The 16767-nt window shown below is 48.6% G+C and overlaps 1 protein-coding gene across 1 annotated transcript in view; it reads left to right on the top strand.

Moving 5' to 3' along the window:
- SLC25A22 (solute carrier family 25 (mitochondrial carrier: glutamate), member 22) overlaps positions 1-16767 on the top strand; it is a 29431-nt gene that overhangs the window by 1910 nt on the left and 10754 nt on the right. Inside the window, exons 2-4 of the mRNA XM_009323429.1 lie at positions 2348-2473; positions 5973-6028; positions 11830-11920. Of these exons, the coding sequence (XP_009321704.1) occupies positions 2348-2473; positions 5973-6028; positions 11830-11920 (273 nt within the window). The remainder of the gene's footprint in view (positions 1-2347; positions 2474-5972; positions 6029-11829; positions 11921-16767) is intronic.

Here is a 16767-nt window from a genome sequence, read left to right on the forward strand (position 1 = left end):
TGATCTCAGCATCTTGCCAGATACTGCCGCATAGTCCGTCTGTTCTAGTCTCCCTCCACAGTGTGCATGGGGGAGCCTGGATGGTTGGATTCAGGTGCGATGGGGGTGTTGAGCAAGGGTTTCTCACCCACAGAGTGAGAGGCTCTCTGTAGCCTGCGTTGCCCAAATTTTTGGCTTGCCCAGGCACATCAGACTATTCCCCTTTATTGCTGGGGTCTGTGCTGAAATTGGGGAATCTTTTGCACTTACTGGCAACAGCTGGCAAGATGTTTGCCATGTGTCTGTGTCTCACTCCCACCTGATATAAACCCTGTGATGATTTCACTGTTGGAACAGTTTGAGAGAGGCAAGTGTCTGCCTACCCCGGGTGTTTCAGGGACATTTAGAGAAGCGATGACAGTGCTGAGGCTGGAAAGGGCCACCAGTTGTGCCTTGCAGTCTGTGACCTGCCAGCAGTGACTTCAGAGCTGAATTTGGGGAGACTGATGTGATCCTGTCTTGAAACATCCTCTTTCCCAGTGGTGCCTCCATCTTGACACGCTTTTATCTGGTCTCTAACATCCTCTTTCAGTGTGACTATGGGTTAAATAAGGAGGGCGCCATGCTGTGAAGCTTACTGTTTGAAATTTTCCCATGTCCTGAGAACAAGTTGAGCGTAGGAGTTTGCAGGCAAATCTATGACCTTCTCAGACTGTGGTGCAAAGATCCCTGAGGCAACAGAGTCTCGAGCTGGTGAGATCTTGCAGTCTGGCCCTGTGCTGAGCTCATGCACTGATTTGGGCCTGCCTTCCTAACGTGCTGTACTTGATTTAATCTTTGTCAGCACCATCTTGTTTGGGGATGTGGGCTGAGCTCAGGTCTGTCTGCCTGTCCTTGGCACCTCTTCTTCCAGCTATGCCAGCCCTGGGGCTGTGTGTGTATGTTGTATCGGTGCGGGTGCTGAGGAGGAAGGAGCTCTGGCTGCAGGAGAGCGGAGGCTGAAAGGAGTTTCCTGGAGTGTCAAGGTCATGCTTAACACTTGTGGGCAAAGACTTTTTTTTTTCCCCCCACCCCTCTTTTGCCTGCTTCCCCCAGGGACACCTCAAGTTGAAACCCTCAGTCTCCGTGTCCTGCCTTTCCCTCAAGCCTGGAGCTGAGAGGCAGCTCTTTCAGCACAGCTGCTTATTGATCCTCTCTGCAATTGCCCTTTGACGCAGAGCACTCTGCAATGCCACTGGCAGGGAACGTGTTTGCAGAGCCTCACCCCACCATGCCACAGCCAGCCTCACTGCTGCTGCTTCCAGTGGGTAATGCAGTTTGTGCCCCCATCCAGAGCATCATGTCACTGTCATGAAAGGCAGTGTGCCCATTGCCCCTGTAGGAGGACTCAGCCTCGCTGGCTCAGCCAGCTGCAATCTAGGACTGCTGTCAGCCGTCGGTTTAATATCCGACACATCCTGTGTTCCGGGAGCCATGTCCTGTGCTTTATTGGAAGGAGCTGACTCAAACAGGCTTCCTTTGTCTCTGTGTGTAGTGGTTTATCGAGCATATAAGTGCTGTACATTTTTCGTAATTGAATTTGCTGGGAACCCATGTTTAGCTGATCTGGCTTTCACTCAGTGCCACTTGCAAGAATTCCCTGTGGGAACACAAAGGCAAATGGAAAAAGCCGTGCATTTTGGAAGCCCATGCAGCCAACAAGGTTTTGATTTCCCCAAGATGTATGAGCTCACATCTCTGCATCTGTGGCCGTGCAGGCTACCAGTCCAGTGGCTTTGCCAGGCTATTGGTTTGCGTGTGTTCCCCTCGCCCCGGGCAGTGGGTCTGGAAACATTTTCCTGGAGCTGCAGCTGTTTGCTCCTCGGCTGCCAGCTGGGTGCTTCTGCTGGGCTTGTTCCCACATGATGGTAGCAGTTGACATGTCATGAACCTCTCGTTAGATGCATATCTGATTGCGGTGCTGAAAAGCATTTGCCATTAAACCTGCTGGCTTGGATGCCATCAGGCCCTAACTTAAGTCTGTCCACATGGTAGACAATCCAGCACTCTGTCTTTTCTCCTCTAGGGACAACAGAAACCCTTGGGTCCTGGGGAACAGGGTTTTTTCTTGCTCTTAGTGATGTGTGGCTTAGCTGTTTGGCTCCACTCCACCCATCGGTGGTTTGTCCTCATGCTATGTGCTGCTTTCCCCTCCTCCCCTGTATGTACAGCAAGGGCCAAGCTTTGCCTTGAGGCAGAGCTCCCTTCAAGTTGGGGGGGACAGCCTTGTCGCACAGCGATGTGTTAACTCTGGTCATGCAAAAGAGCTCCATTAATGGTGTTATCCCAGTGCTAAGACATCTGTTTCTCTGCATCTTGCCCCCTACAGTTTACCTGCCAAGCTGATCAATGGAGGGATAGCTGGGCTGATCGGGGTCACCTGTGTATTTCCCATTGACCTGGCAAAAACTCGCCTGCAGAACCAGCAGAATGGCCAGCGGATGTACACCAGCATGTGAGTACCGCCCGCACGGGCAGCATCCCCCGCAGCTTTTGGTGGGAAGTCCTTCCACTTTGTTACCTCTTTCAGGTGAGTTCAGCATTTCTAGGAACTGGACTGTCCCCAGGAAAGCCAGGGCACAATCTTGAACCAAGTTGTGCTAGAGCAGATAAATGAAATAAAGCAACTATTCAGGCTGCCGAGCCCAGCAAGCGAGATCTCTGCAGAGGGTACATCTGTTTGCATCCCTTGCTTGGGAGCAGCGTGCTCGCTGCTGTCAGGGCTCAGGACCAAAACACAAGGAGCCCTGTTCGGTTCTCTGCTGGGCCACAATCAGGTGCATGAGGGAATTTCTGGCTCTCTTCTGTTTCCATGACTGTCATATCGGAAGTTACTATCCCTTCCTTTGCTGTGACGGTTTTAAAAAGAGGAAGCAGTCATCCATTCCCAGTCTAGAGCACTGCATGCAGATCTTTTGAAGGAGCACAGGTTGACACATGCTATAGTTACCCTGGCAGTCCTGTGTCCAAAAAAATCAAGTGCTTGCAGGAAAAGAAGGCATGAATATATCCAGCCCACCAAATTCACCTGGGGTTTATGTGGAATGCTTAGGGCTGTGTATCTGCTATGGGAATGTGCACCACACTCAGCACAAGATGCTTTATACTAGGAACCAGAGTCAGGCCTTAGTTTTCTAAAAGTACTGGTGTCATTGAGGGGGGAGAAGGGATGGGGACTGATGATGTGTGTCCTGTTCTCCTGCCACTTTGCTCAGAAGTAGTGTTGCCGGCTCTCTGCTCCTCCACACCAATGTTTTCCTCTTTCCTGCCCAGGAGAATTTGAGGCAGAGTGGGAATAGGAAGGAAGTGCTCTGTATGTTGATGGTTTTGGTCTCCGGGCCTCCTTGCTCTATCCGACAACATGTGATTATGCATGAGCTTAGGTTGTAGGCTCTGGTGTGCCACGGCAGACTAGTGCTTTCCTTGACAGTTACAGCGCTCTCTGCATTGTTTGTGTGCTCAGGCATGCTGGCAGGACTCGGCCTCCCGTCTTGCCTTGCCTCTCTTTTTGTTGTGTCCTGCTCCTGCCGCTGCTGTGGATTGCTTCTCCTCCCTGAGGATCACTTCTCCCCCTGACCTGATAGGTGACAGCATCAGGAGTTTGGGCAGGATGGAGGATTTGTAGGCTCCCCTTAGGAGTGCATGCCAGGATGCCTCATCTCTGGAGGGGGGGGGCTCAGTAGGAGAGAGGCTTTTAACCTCCAGCAGTCGAGTGCAGATCTGCTCCGTAGCTGGGAGTTGTTGTGGGATGAGGCGCTGTTAAGGAATACACAGGATTTACCCTGTATATTTGAGCTGGCTCCTCCTAAGAGTCTGCGACAAAGCATGCCTTTGGATGTGAATGAGTAATGCTGGAGGTGTTTCTCTGGCATTGGCAGCAGCTGTAGGGGAAGGGGGCGTGGGCTGGGGGTGGTAAGAAAAAAAGCTGGTGGTGATAAGTGAAAGGGTCTTTTGGGGGGCCGAGGGGTCAGCAGGGACAAGGAAGTAATGGGGATAACATATCCTCTAGATAACATCAGACCATCCTGTGTCCTACCTAAGCAAGCAAGGGAAAGGCATTAAGAGGATGCTGTTACCATGCATGGAGCATGTCTTCAGAGACACCCTTACGTTAGCTAGGGATTTTGGAGGGCTTGTCTGAGCTCCCCAGTTACGGGGGCTTATTTTTCAGGAAATACTGTATGCCCATCATATACCAGATCTCAAACATATCTGCTGAACACCCAGGAAGGCAGCAAGTTCATTTAAAATTTTGGCTGTCTTGCTTTAAGACAGCATGCCTTGCTTCTGCTTAGCTCGAGAGACCTTTGGCATCAGGGGAGCCTTTCCTTTGAAAGAGCCAAAGACACTTTGGAGCAGCCCTGAGGGCTGGAGAGAGCTGGGCTTTTGGGCTGTGCTGCCCCAGGTATATTATGTATAACTTTAATTGGCTGTGGGCTCCCTTTTTCCAGGGAGAGAAAGGAGCTGGGCATGGCCTTTGGCTCCATCTCTCTCTGCCACAGCTCGAGGGGCTGGGAGTGATATATAAGCCTTATGGTGAGGCAGCAGGGCTACGTGAGCATGGTGGGGAGCAGCTCTTCCTGCAGCTTGTTCAAAGCAGCACCGCTGGCTCAGAGAAAATGCCTTGCCTCCAGCATTGTGGTGGAAGAGCTTGATGGGGGGGATAGGAGAAAGGTGCCCTGAGATTTCAGGGGCTTGCAAATGTGTTGGGGGGGCTGCTCCCGAGAACGAGATGGGTGCGTGCAAGCTGCAGGAGCTGGGGTGGGGTGTGTGAAAGACAGGGTCCTGAAGGATGTGGGGAGTCCCAGCAGAGAGGGGAAACCCATTGTTGCTAGTGGCAGCAATGCAGGATGGGCTCTTCACAAATAACGTGGGGTACCCTAAAACAGTCTTGGCTCAAGTAGGGCCATAAGGCCCTCGAGGGAAATCTGTATTCCCTTCTCTCCCACTTCAGCACTACTACAGAGTGGAGATGAAGTTTACTCCTTTTGATGTCAAATCTCTTAGAAATGTATTCTTGTTTTCATTAGCTATACTTCCCTTATTACTACTTAAGAGCCTTTTGTTCCTTAATTATGTACGCATGCATGCATGTGCACCTCTCCCTTCCCCTATGGCCACGGCAAGTACCTGTCCCTTCCCAAAGATCCCAAAGCAACCTTCAGCCCGTGCCCTGGCTTCTTGCAGCTGTGGTCCAGAGAGGGAAACTCTGCCAGGGGATTTGCACTGCCTTCCTGAACTGCGCCTATGGATTTGTTAGTTGTGTGTGTGCCTTTGAAAGGTTTTGAGCCATTCTGGCACTCTGCACAGTTTTCCCATTTGCAGTAAATGTAGTTGAAACAAAGAAGGCGACAGTTTTCCCCTTGGAGCGGGACTCCGCGGCACCCTGCCACACTCTCCCCAGTGCGAGAGCCTGAGCGCTCGCTGCCTGCTGTGGGACCCGATGTGTTAAAAGTAAGTGCTTTAGTCTGCGTGGGAGGTCACAGATGACTGAGCGTTCAGGTCATCTAGTATTTGTGTGTCTTGTGTTGAATTTCATGGAGTAAGTCAAGCAAGTCATCATTGGGGGTTTTGGCCCCCCTTCTTTCCCTTCCAGAGCTGGATTTAAAAACATGTGCATGGGGATCTGCTTGTTAGAGCATCTCATGCGCGTTTGCCACAGGGGACCCTGGATAAACAGCCCTTGCAGTGACATTTTTCCCTTTTGTGTTTCTAGAAAGCAGACAGCGCGTGCGGGGTGAGCCGGGGGTTTCAAAGCCCCTGTGAATTAGGGGCTGAAATAGGACTCAGGCCTGAACAATGGCGCATTCAGCGGCTGACGCGGTTCCCTTCTCGGCTCAGGGTTTTGCTGACAGATCGTAAATGAAAACCACTCCAAGAGATTTGCTTTGTTTATCTCTGCTCTCACCCACCTCTGAGCTCCTGTGGTTTATCTCTCTCTGTTTTGTTTGCAGGTCTGACTGCCTCATTAAAACAATTCGGTCGGAAGGCTACTTTGGCATGTACAGAGGTAAGTAAAGCTGAGTCAGGCACAATGCAGCTTTTGCATTGGAAGCACTGGTGCGTAAGTGGGAGGGAAAGCCCACATTCTATGGCTTATAAAGCAATAACCTAGCAATATCCTAAGATGCTGAAAGGTGCAGCTGTTTCTGAAAATGCCAGGTGTCTGCTCAGCTCTCCACCATTGAGGGCTTGAGTCCTCCCCATGGCTGTTTTGGTGCAAACCTTTACCATTTACTGAAGTTCATCTTTACTAGCCGTTTAAGTGAAGCTGCTGGACTTTGTTTCCGGACCGTTTGTGTGTGTTTCCCAGCTTGGGCATGGTAACTTTTGTCAGAGGGGCAGTGGCAAACCTCTTGAAGTGTCTTACTTTGACATAAATTCAATCATCAACCACAAAGCCCACCACCAACGTGGTCAGGCCTGCTGTCCCATCTAGCTGGTAGCTTGTCTCCAAAACTAGCTGTGTCTCAAGCATGACCAAGTGCTTTGTTCAAGCAATAAGATAAGCTGCAATTAAAAAAAAAAAAAAAATTAAAAATAACCTGCCCCCAGAAAAAACTCCCTTGGAGTGCTAAGAAAATCAGAGGTTGACTCATGGTAGAGCTTCAGCTGCTTCATCATTGTGTGCTAACCTGCTAGAAATCTCCTGGCTCCTTGGCTTAGGCTGTCTGTTGCAACAGTGAGTTCCTCAGTTGTCATTATACCTTTTCTAGTTTAAACACAAAATCCTTGAAAGTTTTTAAAGATTCTGAGGAGAGAGGGACAGCAGGCCAAATTCTGACTTTACTCGTAGCAGAAGAAAACGTGGAATACCTTCTTGGCTTTTAGCACAGTCCAACTGGCTTAGCTGATGCTGAACTCTGGTTCATTTTATATACTGGTATTCAGTTGCCTGAATATGCAGTTTTTATCTCTGAGGCGTTCAGATAGCATTCTTTGTGGCACTCATTCACTGATAAAGCCTGATTAAAGTACTGCTTTGATTAAGTGAGTCCTTGCTCTTTGTTTTTTTCAAGTGTGAGTCTGGAGATGCTGGTGCCTTGCTGTTGGCAGCAGTAGTGTCTCTTGCCACTTCTTCCATAGCTCCTAAGGAAACACAGATGCTGTGGCCGGCCGTCCTGGGAGCAGGCACTGGCTATTAAGGCAACATCTCTTGCCCAACTTGCTGGTGGGCGTTTCAGGGGAGTGGGGTGGATGCCGGGGGTGGATTGGCTGCTTTGTGCCAGCTTTCCTGGGAGCAGGCAACAAGACAAATAACCCTGAGGAACCCTGGCAAGCTCCATTTTCAATGCTAGCAGTGACGCGTTCTCCCTTGATTTTTCCCAGAAGCTGGCTGCTTCTGTGTTCCTAGCCAGGAATGGAGCCTGCATTAACTTTGGCTGTAAATATGCAGTGGCAGGCTGCTTGCTGGGGAGCAGAAGGAAGAAGCTGTTCCTGGAAACTTACAGGGGAGACTGTAAGACCCATCAGGGCTTTTGGGAGAGAGAGCTCAGTTCTGTAAGGCGTAGGGTGGTGAAGGGGATGTACCTCTCCAGGCCACTTTTGACTCCCAAGCAGAAATGTCAAAGGGTGCAGAGGCTTTTGCATAGCTCTTGCTTTTCCTAGCCGTTATGAGTCTGGTCAGCTTGGCCCATGTCCCACTAACTTTGTACCCCCTCTGTTCAGGGAGCTCATAGTGGCTTGAATTTACTTGTCACCTCTGACTATTAAATGGGGACCTGGGTTTGGAGAGGGCTTTTGTGAATAGCTCCAGCTCCTTCCAGAAATTTATAGATATTTCATGGCCAGGGTGCAAAAGTGAGTCCTCCAAGGACAGCAGTCCTGGTCTCTGTGCCTCAGTTCTGTGAGCTGACGTTAGCAGCCCTTCCCTCCCTCTCGGGGAGAGGATGGATGGGTAAAATACATCCAAGATTCCTGAAGAATGTGAGTACTTTTCTGGGAAGAAGGTAAAGAGCTGGCTCAGGCTTGCAGACAGGGGAAGATGGAAATCAGATGGTGGGATTGGTTCCTGCTCCCTCCATATGTCCCAGTTCCTCAGCAGAAGTTGCTGTATGACTCACAAGCTCTTATTTTCAGCCTTTAAGATGAGATTGGGAGGATTATATGTTAATGTGCTAAAGTGGCAGCTGCTGTGCCCCATGGAGGAGTCACAAGCGCATCAGTCGTCCCTACAGGGCACTTGGCCTCTGTCGGAAGACAGAAAGGGTCTGCTTGGGTGCAGCAATTCCCACTGTGTGACTTCAGGTCTCCTTCACGTGTGAATCAAAGCTCCTCAGTGCAGACAGGAGAGAGGCTTGAGCTTGTAGGATGCTTTTCTGCAAATCATCTCTTCAGGGGTGCATGTGGGCGACAGTCCTTGCTCTGTATGAGTAGCCCATAGTGAATTGTGTGATGTAGAAGGCAATCCCAACATTTCTCTCAAGTTCTTCCCCAAAAGTTACAGGGATTCTTGGGTTTGTTTGGGGGAGGAAGAAGAGGAGGTTTTTCTTCTCATGTTTTTTCCGTAACATCTAGGTAGCAGCAGTGCATCAAAGCTGGGTTGTGCTGTCTAGCCCTGTCTGTGTGCAAGGGATGACGGTGTGCTGCCTTCAGACATGATGCCAGGCAAATGAATCCATGGTGCCTGTGGGCTCCTGGACCATGTGGACACCAGTGGAAAAGGACCTTGGAGGGGTGCGCTCTCTACTCCCTGCTGCAGTCCATCCAGAAGCCACCTATAGATCTCAGCACGCATCCTGGAAAGTCCCACTGCTATTTGCAGACCAGCCATTTAGCCTAGGTGGTGGAAGTCAAAGGCCTAGACCAGGCTGGGGAAATGCCCTTTGCTGTTTGATGACATTTGGAGGTTAGCTGCAGTTTAGCTACAGTAGCATGGCAGCCTTCCCTGGCCTCTGCTGATAATACCTCCCACGTGCACCAGTGCCGCACTGGGGATGATTCAGTCCCCCTGTTACGTAGGTTGCTGGTGGTATACAAGGGCTTCTATGAGAAATGTGTTTTAATAACAAAACCCAAGGCTCAGTGAAAAGAGGGCACTTAAAAGTTCAATTGGCAAACAGCTGATTTTGTCTCTACTTGATTCATTCTTTGTAGTGCTTCCGTACTTCTTCTCAAAACACTTATTTTTTTAATGATTGCAATTTATTTTTGCATTCTGTTTGTCTGTCATTGCTTCTGGTACATGTAGCATTGCCTATAGGCCAAGGTTAGCTTTAATGAAGGAAATGGAATTATTGGCATAGCTAGAATTGAAGAGCTATGAGATTTTGTAAAAAGGTGGAAAATGCCGTGGAAAGCATACAGCCAGCAGCTGAAGTATCTCATTTCTCCTCCTCTAGTGAATTGAAGCTGTTATGGATTACTGAGGACAGGGATTATCCATTCTCTGTTAAGCAGCTTTACTGAAAATATCAAAAGATGTAGGAGAAAACCCAGGTTCATTAACTTTTCTCTGTATATTGTGTGGTTTTTACCCTCTATTTTATTTGCAATTGAAGAAGAAATTGCTGTGAAAGCCTCTTGGTTCCTGGAGGAGGTCAGCATGTGGAAGCGTATTTCTCACTTACCTTTCTTGCTTGATGGTTTGCAGTTTGTTTTCTTTCTTTCAATGAACCCTTTGCACTGGTGTTAGAGTAGCGGGTTTATTCTTTTTTCTTTCTCTCCTTGTTTTTCCAAGGAAATGGTTATTCATGCTGCATGTCAGTAATGTACAGGTGTTTTACTTTCTAGCCATTAGGAGCGGGGTTGAAGTTGTCTTCAATTTGGCATTCGAGGAAACACTTCACGGGTAGCCACTTCCACTTAAAAATCAGGCTGTGTGGATTTGCTTTGTAGATCCTGATATGATTGACATTAAAAGGTGGAGGTAGAGCATGAGGGTCATGTCTGTGTGGCTTCTCATCCCATGCAAGAGCCATGGCAGGGGGACATGATGTGTAGGAAGCACATCAAACTGAAGCAGGGCAATCGCTGGTACACTTAAAAGTTTGCAAAAACCCAGGAGTGTGAGAGGGCTGCCCTGCTCCCTGGGTAGTTAATTTGGCTCCTGTAGAAGATGATGGCATTTATTGGATGTCATGGCCAGTGTGGAATGAATGCATTGGCTTAGCTTGCTACAAGGCAGTGTTACTCTCTATTTTCTGCAAAATCTGAACGTGACAGTCAGAAGGGGGGAAGACGTGTTGGGCTGCCCAGCAAAGGCTGTCTGTTTTCTTGCTGTGATTTCCCACATGATGGACATGTGTCCTCTGAGCAGAGGACGTGGAGCCAAGGATTTCCATGTCCTGGTCCCGGTTGTACTGGTCCCCAGAAGTCCCAGTTGCGACTTTGCTTCCTAATCTGAGGAAAGTCCCCCTAAACCTATGTCTTTCCATGTGTAATTTAAGAGTTCTTTAATAATTTTTGGAGGGAGAAGAGTCCATCCTGAGGAACAGAGGATTGAGTTGCCTTTCTTTAGGTGTGTTGAGCCCTTATAACTCCTGTCAACTTGTGTTCAAACCTGCTGAAAAGGAACCCTGCCAGGTCTTCAGAGCCTAGTGGGAGTGCAGGCTTCTCTGTCTGCTTCTCTTTGGAAAATGGAGCTTTGGGACAAGTTGTTTAAATCTCTACAGCAAGCATGAATGCAAAAGGTATGCCCTAGTATTTGTGTTTGTCCTTGCAAAGGTGTTCATAGGCCATTAGCAAGTCTCAAGTGAAGCTTCTCCAGAGGGCTTGGAGCTCAGTATGCTTCAGTGCAGGCAGGGAGAGCTTGCGGTCATCCACTGGAGGACTTTTTGAGCCATAAGATTTAAAGGGAGGAGAATGTTCTGGAGCATTAATCTAATGGTGCAAAACCCAGTATGCTCAGAAGGGACTGGCCGTCCCCTCACCCCATTTCCCCCAGGGCAGCTTGAAAGCTGCCTCCCAGCTGCTGTGTTGCACTAATGCCGGTGTCCATGGCCCACAGCAGCCGGCCAGGCCACGCAGACCTTTCATTGTGGCAGGCACAATACAGGGATTTGCTGTTTGTTTGCTCCTGACAAAAGGGCACTCCAGTGCGTGGGGGAGCCAAGGCTTGTTTACACCCCAGGTCCCCCGGCAAGCCTTGCCACAGTGCTCAGAGGGGAATTTCTGCACGCTGCAGTGTGTGGTGGACAAAAAGCCACTTCAGCAGTGGCTGTTCTGAGGGTGACACCCAGTGGTGATAGACAAGGGAAGCCCCTTAACTCCAAGGGTTGGTCTAGAGCTGTCTGACTTCTGTGCAGATAAGCCAGTTGAAAGACCTGGAGGCTGGTTGAAATCAACTGGCTCTGCCTTTTCTGGGCTGCCTGGTAAGCAAGCTGCTCTGGTTTTGGTGGTGGTGGGGCAGGGACACTAGCAAGAAGGTGGGGCGGGGGGGCTTTTGCTTCTCAGCATCACAAAATATTTGCAAAGGAGTTGGGACTGGTTATTAATCCAACTTGTACTCCTTTCTTGAAGGTCTGGTCCGCATCCTTCTGGATTCATAGGAATGCATCCTTGGATGAGAGAAGAGGATGCATGTATGCGTGGTGGGAGGTAGTAGTGAAGCTAAAGAAATTACAAAAAAACATATTGCAAATGGAGTAGAAACACATCAGGGGATGTTTTCAAAAACCCAAGGTGTTGGGATACAGAAATCCTATTAATTTCCAATGGTGTTTCATGTTTCTAAACCCCTTTGGTACACTGGGAGCTCTTCTTCATCAGTCCTTGGTTTTGAGCAGGAGTTACAGCACATTCCTGAAAGATCCAGTTAATGGTTCCTTTATTCTCATTCTCCAATGGCCTTTTCCTCTTTTCTTTGCCCAGGGGCTGCAGTGAACCTGACTCTAGTGACACCAGAAAAGGCTATCAAACTAGCAGCCAATGACTTCTTCCGGCATCACCTCTCCAAAGATGGGTGAGTACGGGATGCAGACCTTTCACGTTCCACTTAAAAGATACCAGCTCTTGGGACAAGTCTGGTGAGACATCAGGGCAAAGGTGGAATGGGGTGATGTGATGACTGAAATATGAGTGACCTTGAACAGCTCACCTGGTGATTACATTTGGGCTAAGGATGTAATGTCTAAAATAGGAATTGAAAAGCACTCCACTGGATGACTGCTTTTTATTCAAGCTTCTAAAAATAGTCCCAGATCTAAGCCAAGGTTAGCAGATCCAGAATTTGTAGGCAAAATATTTGAGAGGAACCCAATGGCACTGATCACTGCTCAAACAGCTGCTGGGAGGACACTTGTCCTCAGCATCCAACAGGATGCTGTTATGCTCTTTCTGGCTTGAACAGATGACAAGTCGAGTTCAGTAGACCCCAAACTTACTATCCCTCTTGTCCTTTTGTAGCTTGAAAATACTTTTAGAGAGGTAGTGAATCTGAATTGACAAAGGGCACTACTTGCAGCGTTGCCCAGCAGCTAACCTGCAAATAAATGCTGAAGGAATAAAATCATCTGCTTAGCTTGCAAGTGGGGGTTGGTTCATGTGAGTTAAATGTGAGTAAAAGATGCTAGCTGAGCAGTTGAGAGGGGCTGGACCCTGAGTATTTAATGCTGTTTTCACCAAGATATTTCCCTTGCAATTTGGAGGACACTTGTGTCTCACTTCAGACCGAGACCTCTCTCCAGAGACAGCCAGCAAAGGGCACTGTCTCCAGTCCTCAGTCACAGTAGTTAGAAAACAGCCTGCTTGGGATATGATCCTGACTCTTCCCATCAGCAGTGATGGGGTGGAGCCTCACTGAAAATGCAAAGCTCTGCCACGACTACTTGGTTTAACAACTTCCCATAACATACCATGTCAGTCTTGGCTGCTGCAGACCAGTGGCTCAGCAACTTCAGTGGAGATTGTGGACTGACACAGGTTGAGGATCTAGTTTTTTCATGTACCTAATTTTTTTTGTTCTGGAGTCTTTTAAAGTAGCAGCTAACATATGTCTGTGTGACTCATCGGCTCGCAGCTGTTTGTGACTTTCTGTCTCTTCAAATAGTGTCTCTTCTGTACTCTGCTCGGACAGTGGAAGGTAATGATGTCCTCATTGCTCCTCACTTCTGCCAAGCAGTGGGTCTGTTCCCTGCAGCAGACAACACGGCGGGCCCTGGCGTACCGCAGTAGACAGGAGCACAGCTAGCTCTTTGCCACCACCTACGAAGTGAGGGCTTAGTAGGTTGTGCAGGGAAGACAAAAGGGTGCCAAGTTGCCACGCCTTGTACCACCACTGAGAGTGGCCCATGGAAGAAATCAGACCAGCATTCCAACATATTTGGCGTTCTGTGTGAGCAATCACTGCTGTGATGTTTCAGCCATTAAAACATGACATGCCTGTCAGTAGATGTCCTGCACCACGAGAGTTAAAGACTTCCTTACAGGACAAATGTGTGTGTCTGCCTCTCAGTGCTGAGGCAGGCTTTGAGCAGGTGTTTGGGTAAGTGGGATGCAGCTGTTTCCATGGGCAGCTGAGGTCTTCACCCAGACCTCTTCCATTTTGACTTCTGGGTTCCTGGCTGATCCACACATGACGTGGATGATATGCTGTGCTTGATTCAGAATAAAGGAGCTAGAGAGTTTTGCCGAGAGTAAGACACCCTGTTCTCCTAAAACATATGCACTGATGGGACTGGCACCACAGTGACCTGGAGCAGGAGCATGGTACCACTCAGGTAGCGGGGAGCCTTTGTGTCTTGAGACGAAGCATTTTTAACTCCTTTAGAGAAAAGAAAGGTTGGGCCACAGTTAGGTGACAAGAGCTAGGCAGCATGTGGAGTCGGGGTCACTCATTCAGCCACCATGGGGGGCTTGGTTGAATGAAATCTGGTCAGCCCTGCTCGTGAGGATAGCCAGCATGAGCTGGACAGAGAGGCAGAGCCTTGATACTGCTGTGATAGATGATTTAAGGTGTTTCTAACTAGAAATGTCACTCCAAGATGTGATGGGAAAGAAAATGCTTTGCAAGTTGGCTGTGGCTGGTATAGGCTATAAACCTGGGATCTAGCTGGAAGGTCTGGTGCATGCTGTGACCTTGCTTAGTGCATGGGGAGCAGGGGGTGATGGAAAAGGCCATGACATTACCAGTGAGGAGAAGGGCCCTTAGAAACTGCAGGGCAGCTGCTTATCGTGGGATCCTTTTCCTCCATGCTAGGGAAATCCCAGGCCTGGGGATAGAGTATGTAACCTGCAGGAGGGGTTGTGCCTGGCCGTGCTGCAGTCATTGCATGCTACCTTGCCTTTGGCAGTTCACAGGATCTTTTCCCATGTGTAGCACATGTGGCAAATAGGAGTGATGGTGAGGGGCCGTTTCACTGAGTCACGAGGCTGTGTGTCCCCTGAGGGTTTGCCTTGCTCTTGCTCCCTTTTTCCAAGCCGTTTGCAGTCTGCAGGTTTCTCCCTTGAGATACTTCTGTCCCCTCCTCCCCAGTTGTTTTTGTAAGACAGGGCAGGATTAGCAGTGCTGGAATCCAAATGCCTCTCCTTCTACCCAGGGCAAAACAGGGTATATACCTGCTAGCACATTGCAAGGCTGGGCCACCTATTTCACAACTGTGGTCAAAGCCTAGGTATGAACAACAAAATAGCCCGGGGTTAGAAAGGCGAAGATTCAAGCTGCCTGGCATGTCAATGGGGTTTCATTTCATAGAATCATAGAGTAGTTTAGGTTGGAAGGGACAACAGTCAAGGTGTTATATGATGTAAAGCGCAGCTGAGGGAGTTAGGCTCAGTATAAGGCTGAGGGCTGTTTTTTCATGGTGAGCCACCAAGATCTTGGTTCAGCTCCACCAAAGTCCTTTTTGCACAAGCCGGACTATCTGCTATACATTCATAGTATGCCATGCTCTTCAACCAGCATCCCAAAGGATGCTCTAGTGCTTTTCTGTCTCAGAGCTGCAAGAGTCTTTTAGACCTGTTTGATATTGAATACATTTGTTGCTAAGCTTCTAGCACTTGTCTTGCTTGAAATGTGTTGCATGAATTGGAGATCCTTGTCTGATAAAATGTGCATGTTTTATCAGTATTTGCTGATTAAAATATGCTGTGTCCTCCGCGTGCAAGTGGAAGAAGCGTGTGTGGACCAGAGAGAGTGTGGCAAATCCAGCATGACCCAAAATAGCCTCAAGTTACAGAACTTTTAGTGTGCATTAATTTTTTTTTTTTTTTTTTAATCCTTTGAAAAACTTAGTGTTGAAATGAACTTGCTTTTAAACTGCTGGGGAAAAAAGGTGGCATAAAGCCTGTTTTCAAAAGGCCAGGCTGAAAACAACAACTGTGGCGTAGGAAGGTCCTGGCTGCAAATTGCTGGAAGAGTATTTTTGGGATGTATCACTGCAGGTTTGTGCTAGACACCCCTTTCCTTGGCAGTGCTCTTGGATGCTGCTGGAGGTAGAGTGTCGGGGCAGCACGACCTCAACGTGGGACCCGGTGCCCTTGTTGAGGCACCCATCTCCCTGAGTCTGGAGATGTCTGTTCCTGCAGTGCTATTCACCCTGGGACCAGCTCAGGGGGCCATCCCTGCCTGTACGATGCTTTTCCCCTCCTTTTGGTGCAGGAAGGATGTGTGCTCGCAGGCTAGGGGACTTCTGCTTCTTTGCCTGTTTCTATTTTGATGTTGAGACTGGTATGACAGCCTACTGCTACAGCTTCCTGTTTCTTGATGAAACAAAACTAACTGTGTTGGTCCTCCTAAGCTGTCCTGGTCATTTAGGAACAAGGGAGGACTGGGTGAGTTGTGTGAGTGCTGGAAACCGCCTTGCTATGCCATGGAGGAAAGGAGGAAAACCAAGACACTGAAAAACCTGAAGGGCACCCCATAACCCTGATTGAGAAAGGCAATAAGGGTCACACATTTCCTGTGATGATTTTGGCCTGAGGGCCTCTGCAGTTCCCAGGAGAAGTAGTAGAACAGGTGACCCACAGAAGAGTCTTCAGACAGGTCCTTGTTCCTGTGGCACTCTGTGCTGGCTGGACCACATGGCTGAGGAAGGCAGGATGCGAGAGAGAAGGGAAACTTCCAACCTTCAGGCTGCTGGAAACACATGACTTTTTTTTATTTTTTTCCCCTCTGGATTTCTGAAGCTGGATGTGTTGAGAGACCCATAATCTCACAGGTGCTGTTAAAATAGCAGCGGCTTCATTGTCCAGAGCAGAGGATATGAGAAGAGGAGTCACTAGGGCTAAGTGAAGCACTTGAGTGTGAAGCACTTGGGTATGAAGCTAAGAAAGCAATTTAAATCTGTAGTACACCAGCATGCATTTTAAGTACATTGTTGATTTTTGGGTGCTCAGTGTGTGAGGCCTCTTCGATAGATGTAAGTATTGCCTACAACTTTTTATGTCCTTTTTGAATTTGGGTGTTAAGCACTTCATAAAAACCAGTCCCTTTCAAGTGTCCTACAGGGTTTTATGTTTATCTCCAAAGTGTTGAGTGCCAGACATCTGTTGCGTTTGGCATGTGTTTGCCAGGTTTTGTTGTTCATTTTTCATGTTCTTGGTTAAATGCTCTGCCTTGGCTGCAGTAAAAAGTGTCTCATGGCTTCTTATAAAAGCGATTTCTTGTTCATAAAATCTCTCCAGTGTCCCTGGATGAGTTTCCTAGAATCATAGAATGATTAAGGTTGGAAAAGACCTCTAAGATCATCGAGTCCAACCGTCGACCCAACACCACCATGCCCACTAAACCATGTCCCTAAGCGCCTCATCTACACGTCTTTTAAATACTTCCAGGGATGGTGACTCAACCACTTCCCTGGGCAGCCTCTT

The sequence above is a fragment of the Pygoscelis adeliae genome, unplaced genomic scaffold, assembly GCF_000699105.1.
Source record: "Pygoscelis adeliae isolate BGI_AS28 unplaced genomic scaffold, ASM69910v1 Scaffold5, whole genome shotgun sequence".
Lineage (NCBI taxonomy): Eukaryota > Metazoa > Chordata > Aves > Sphenisciformes > Spheniscidae > Pygoscelis > Pygoscelis adeliae.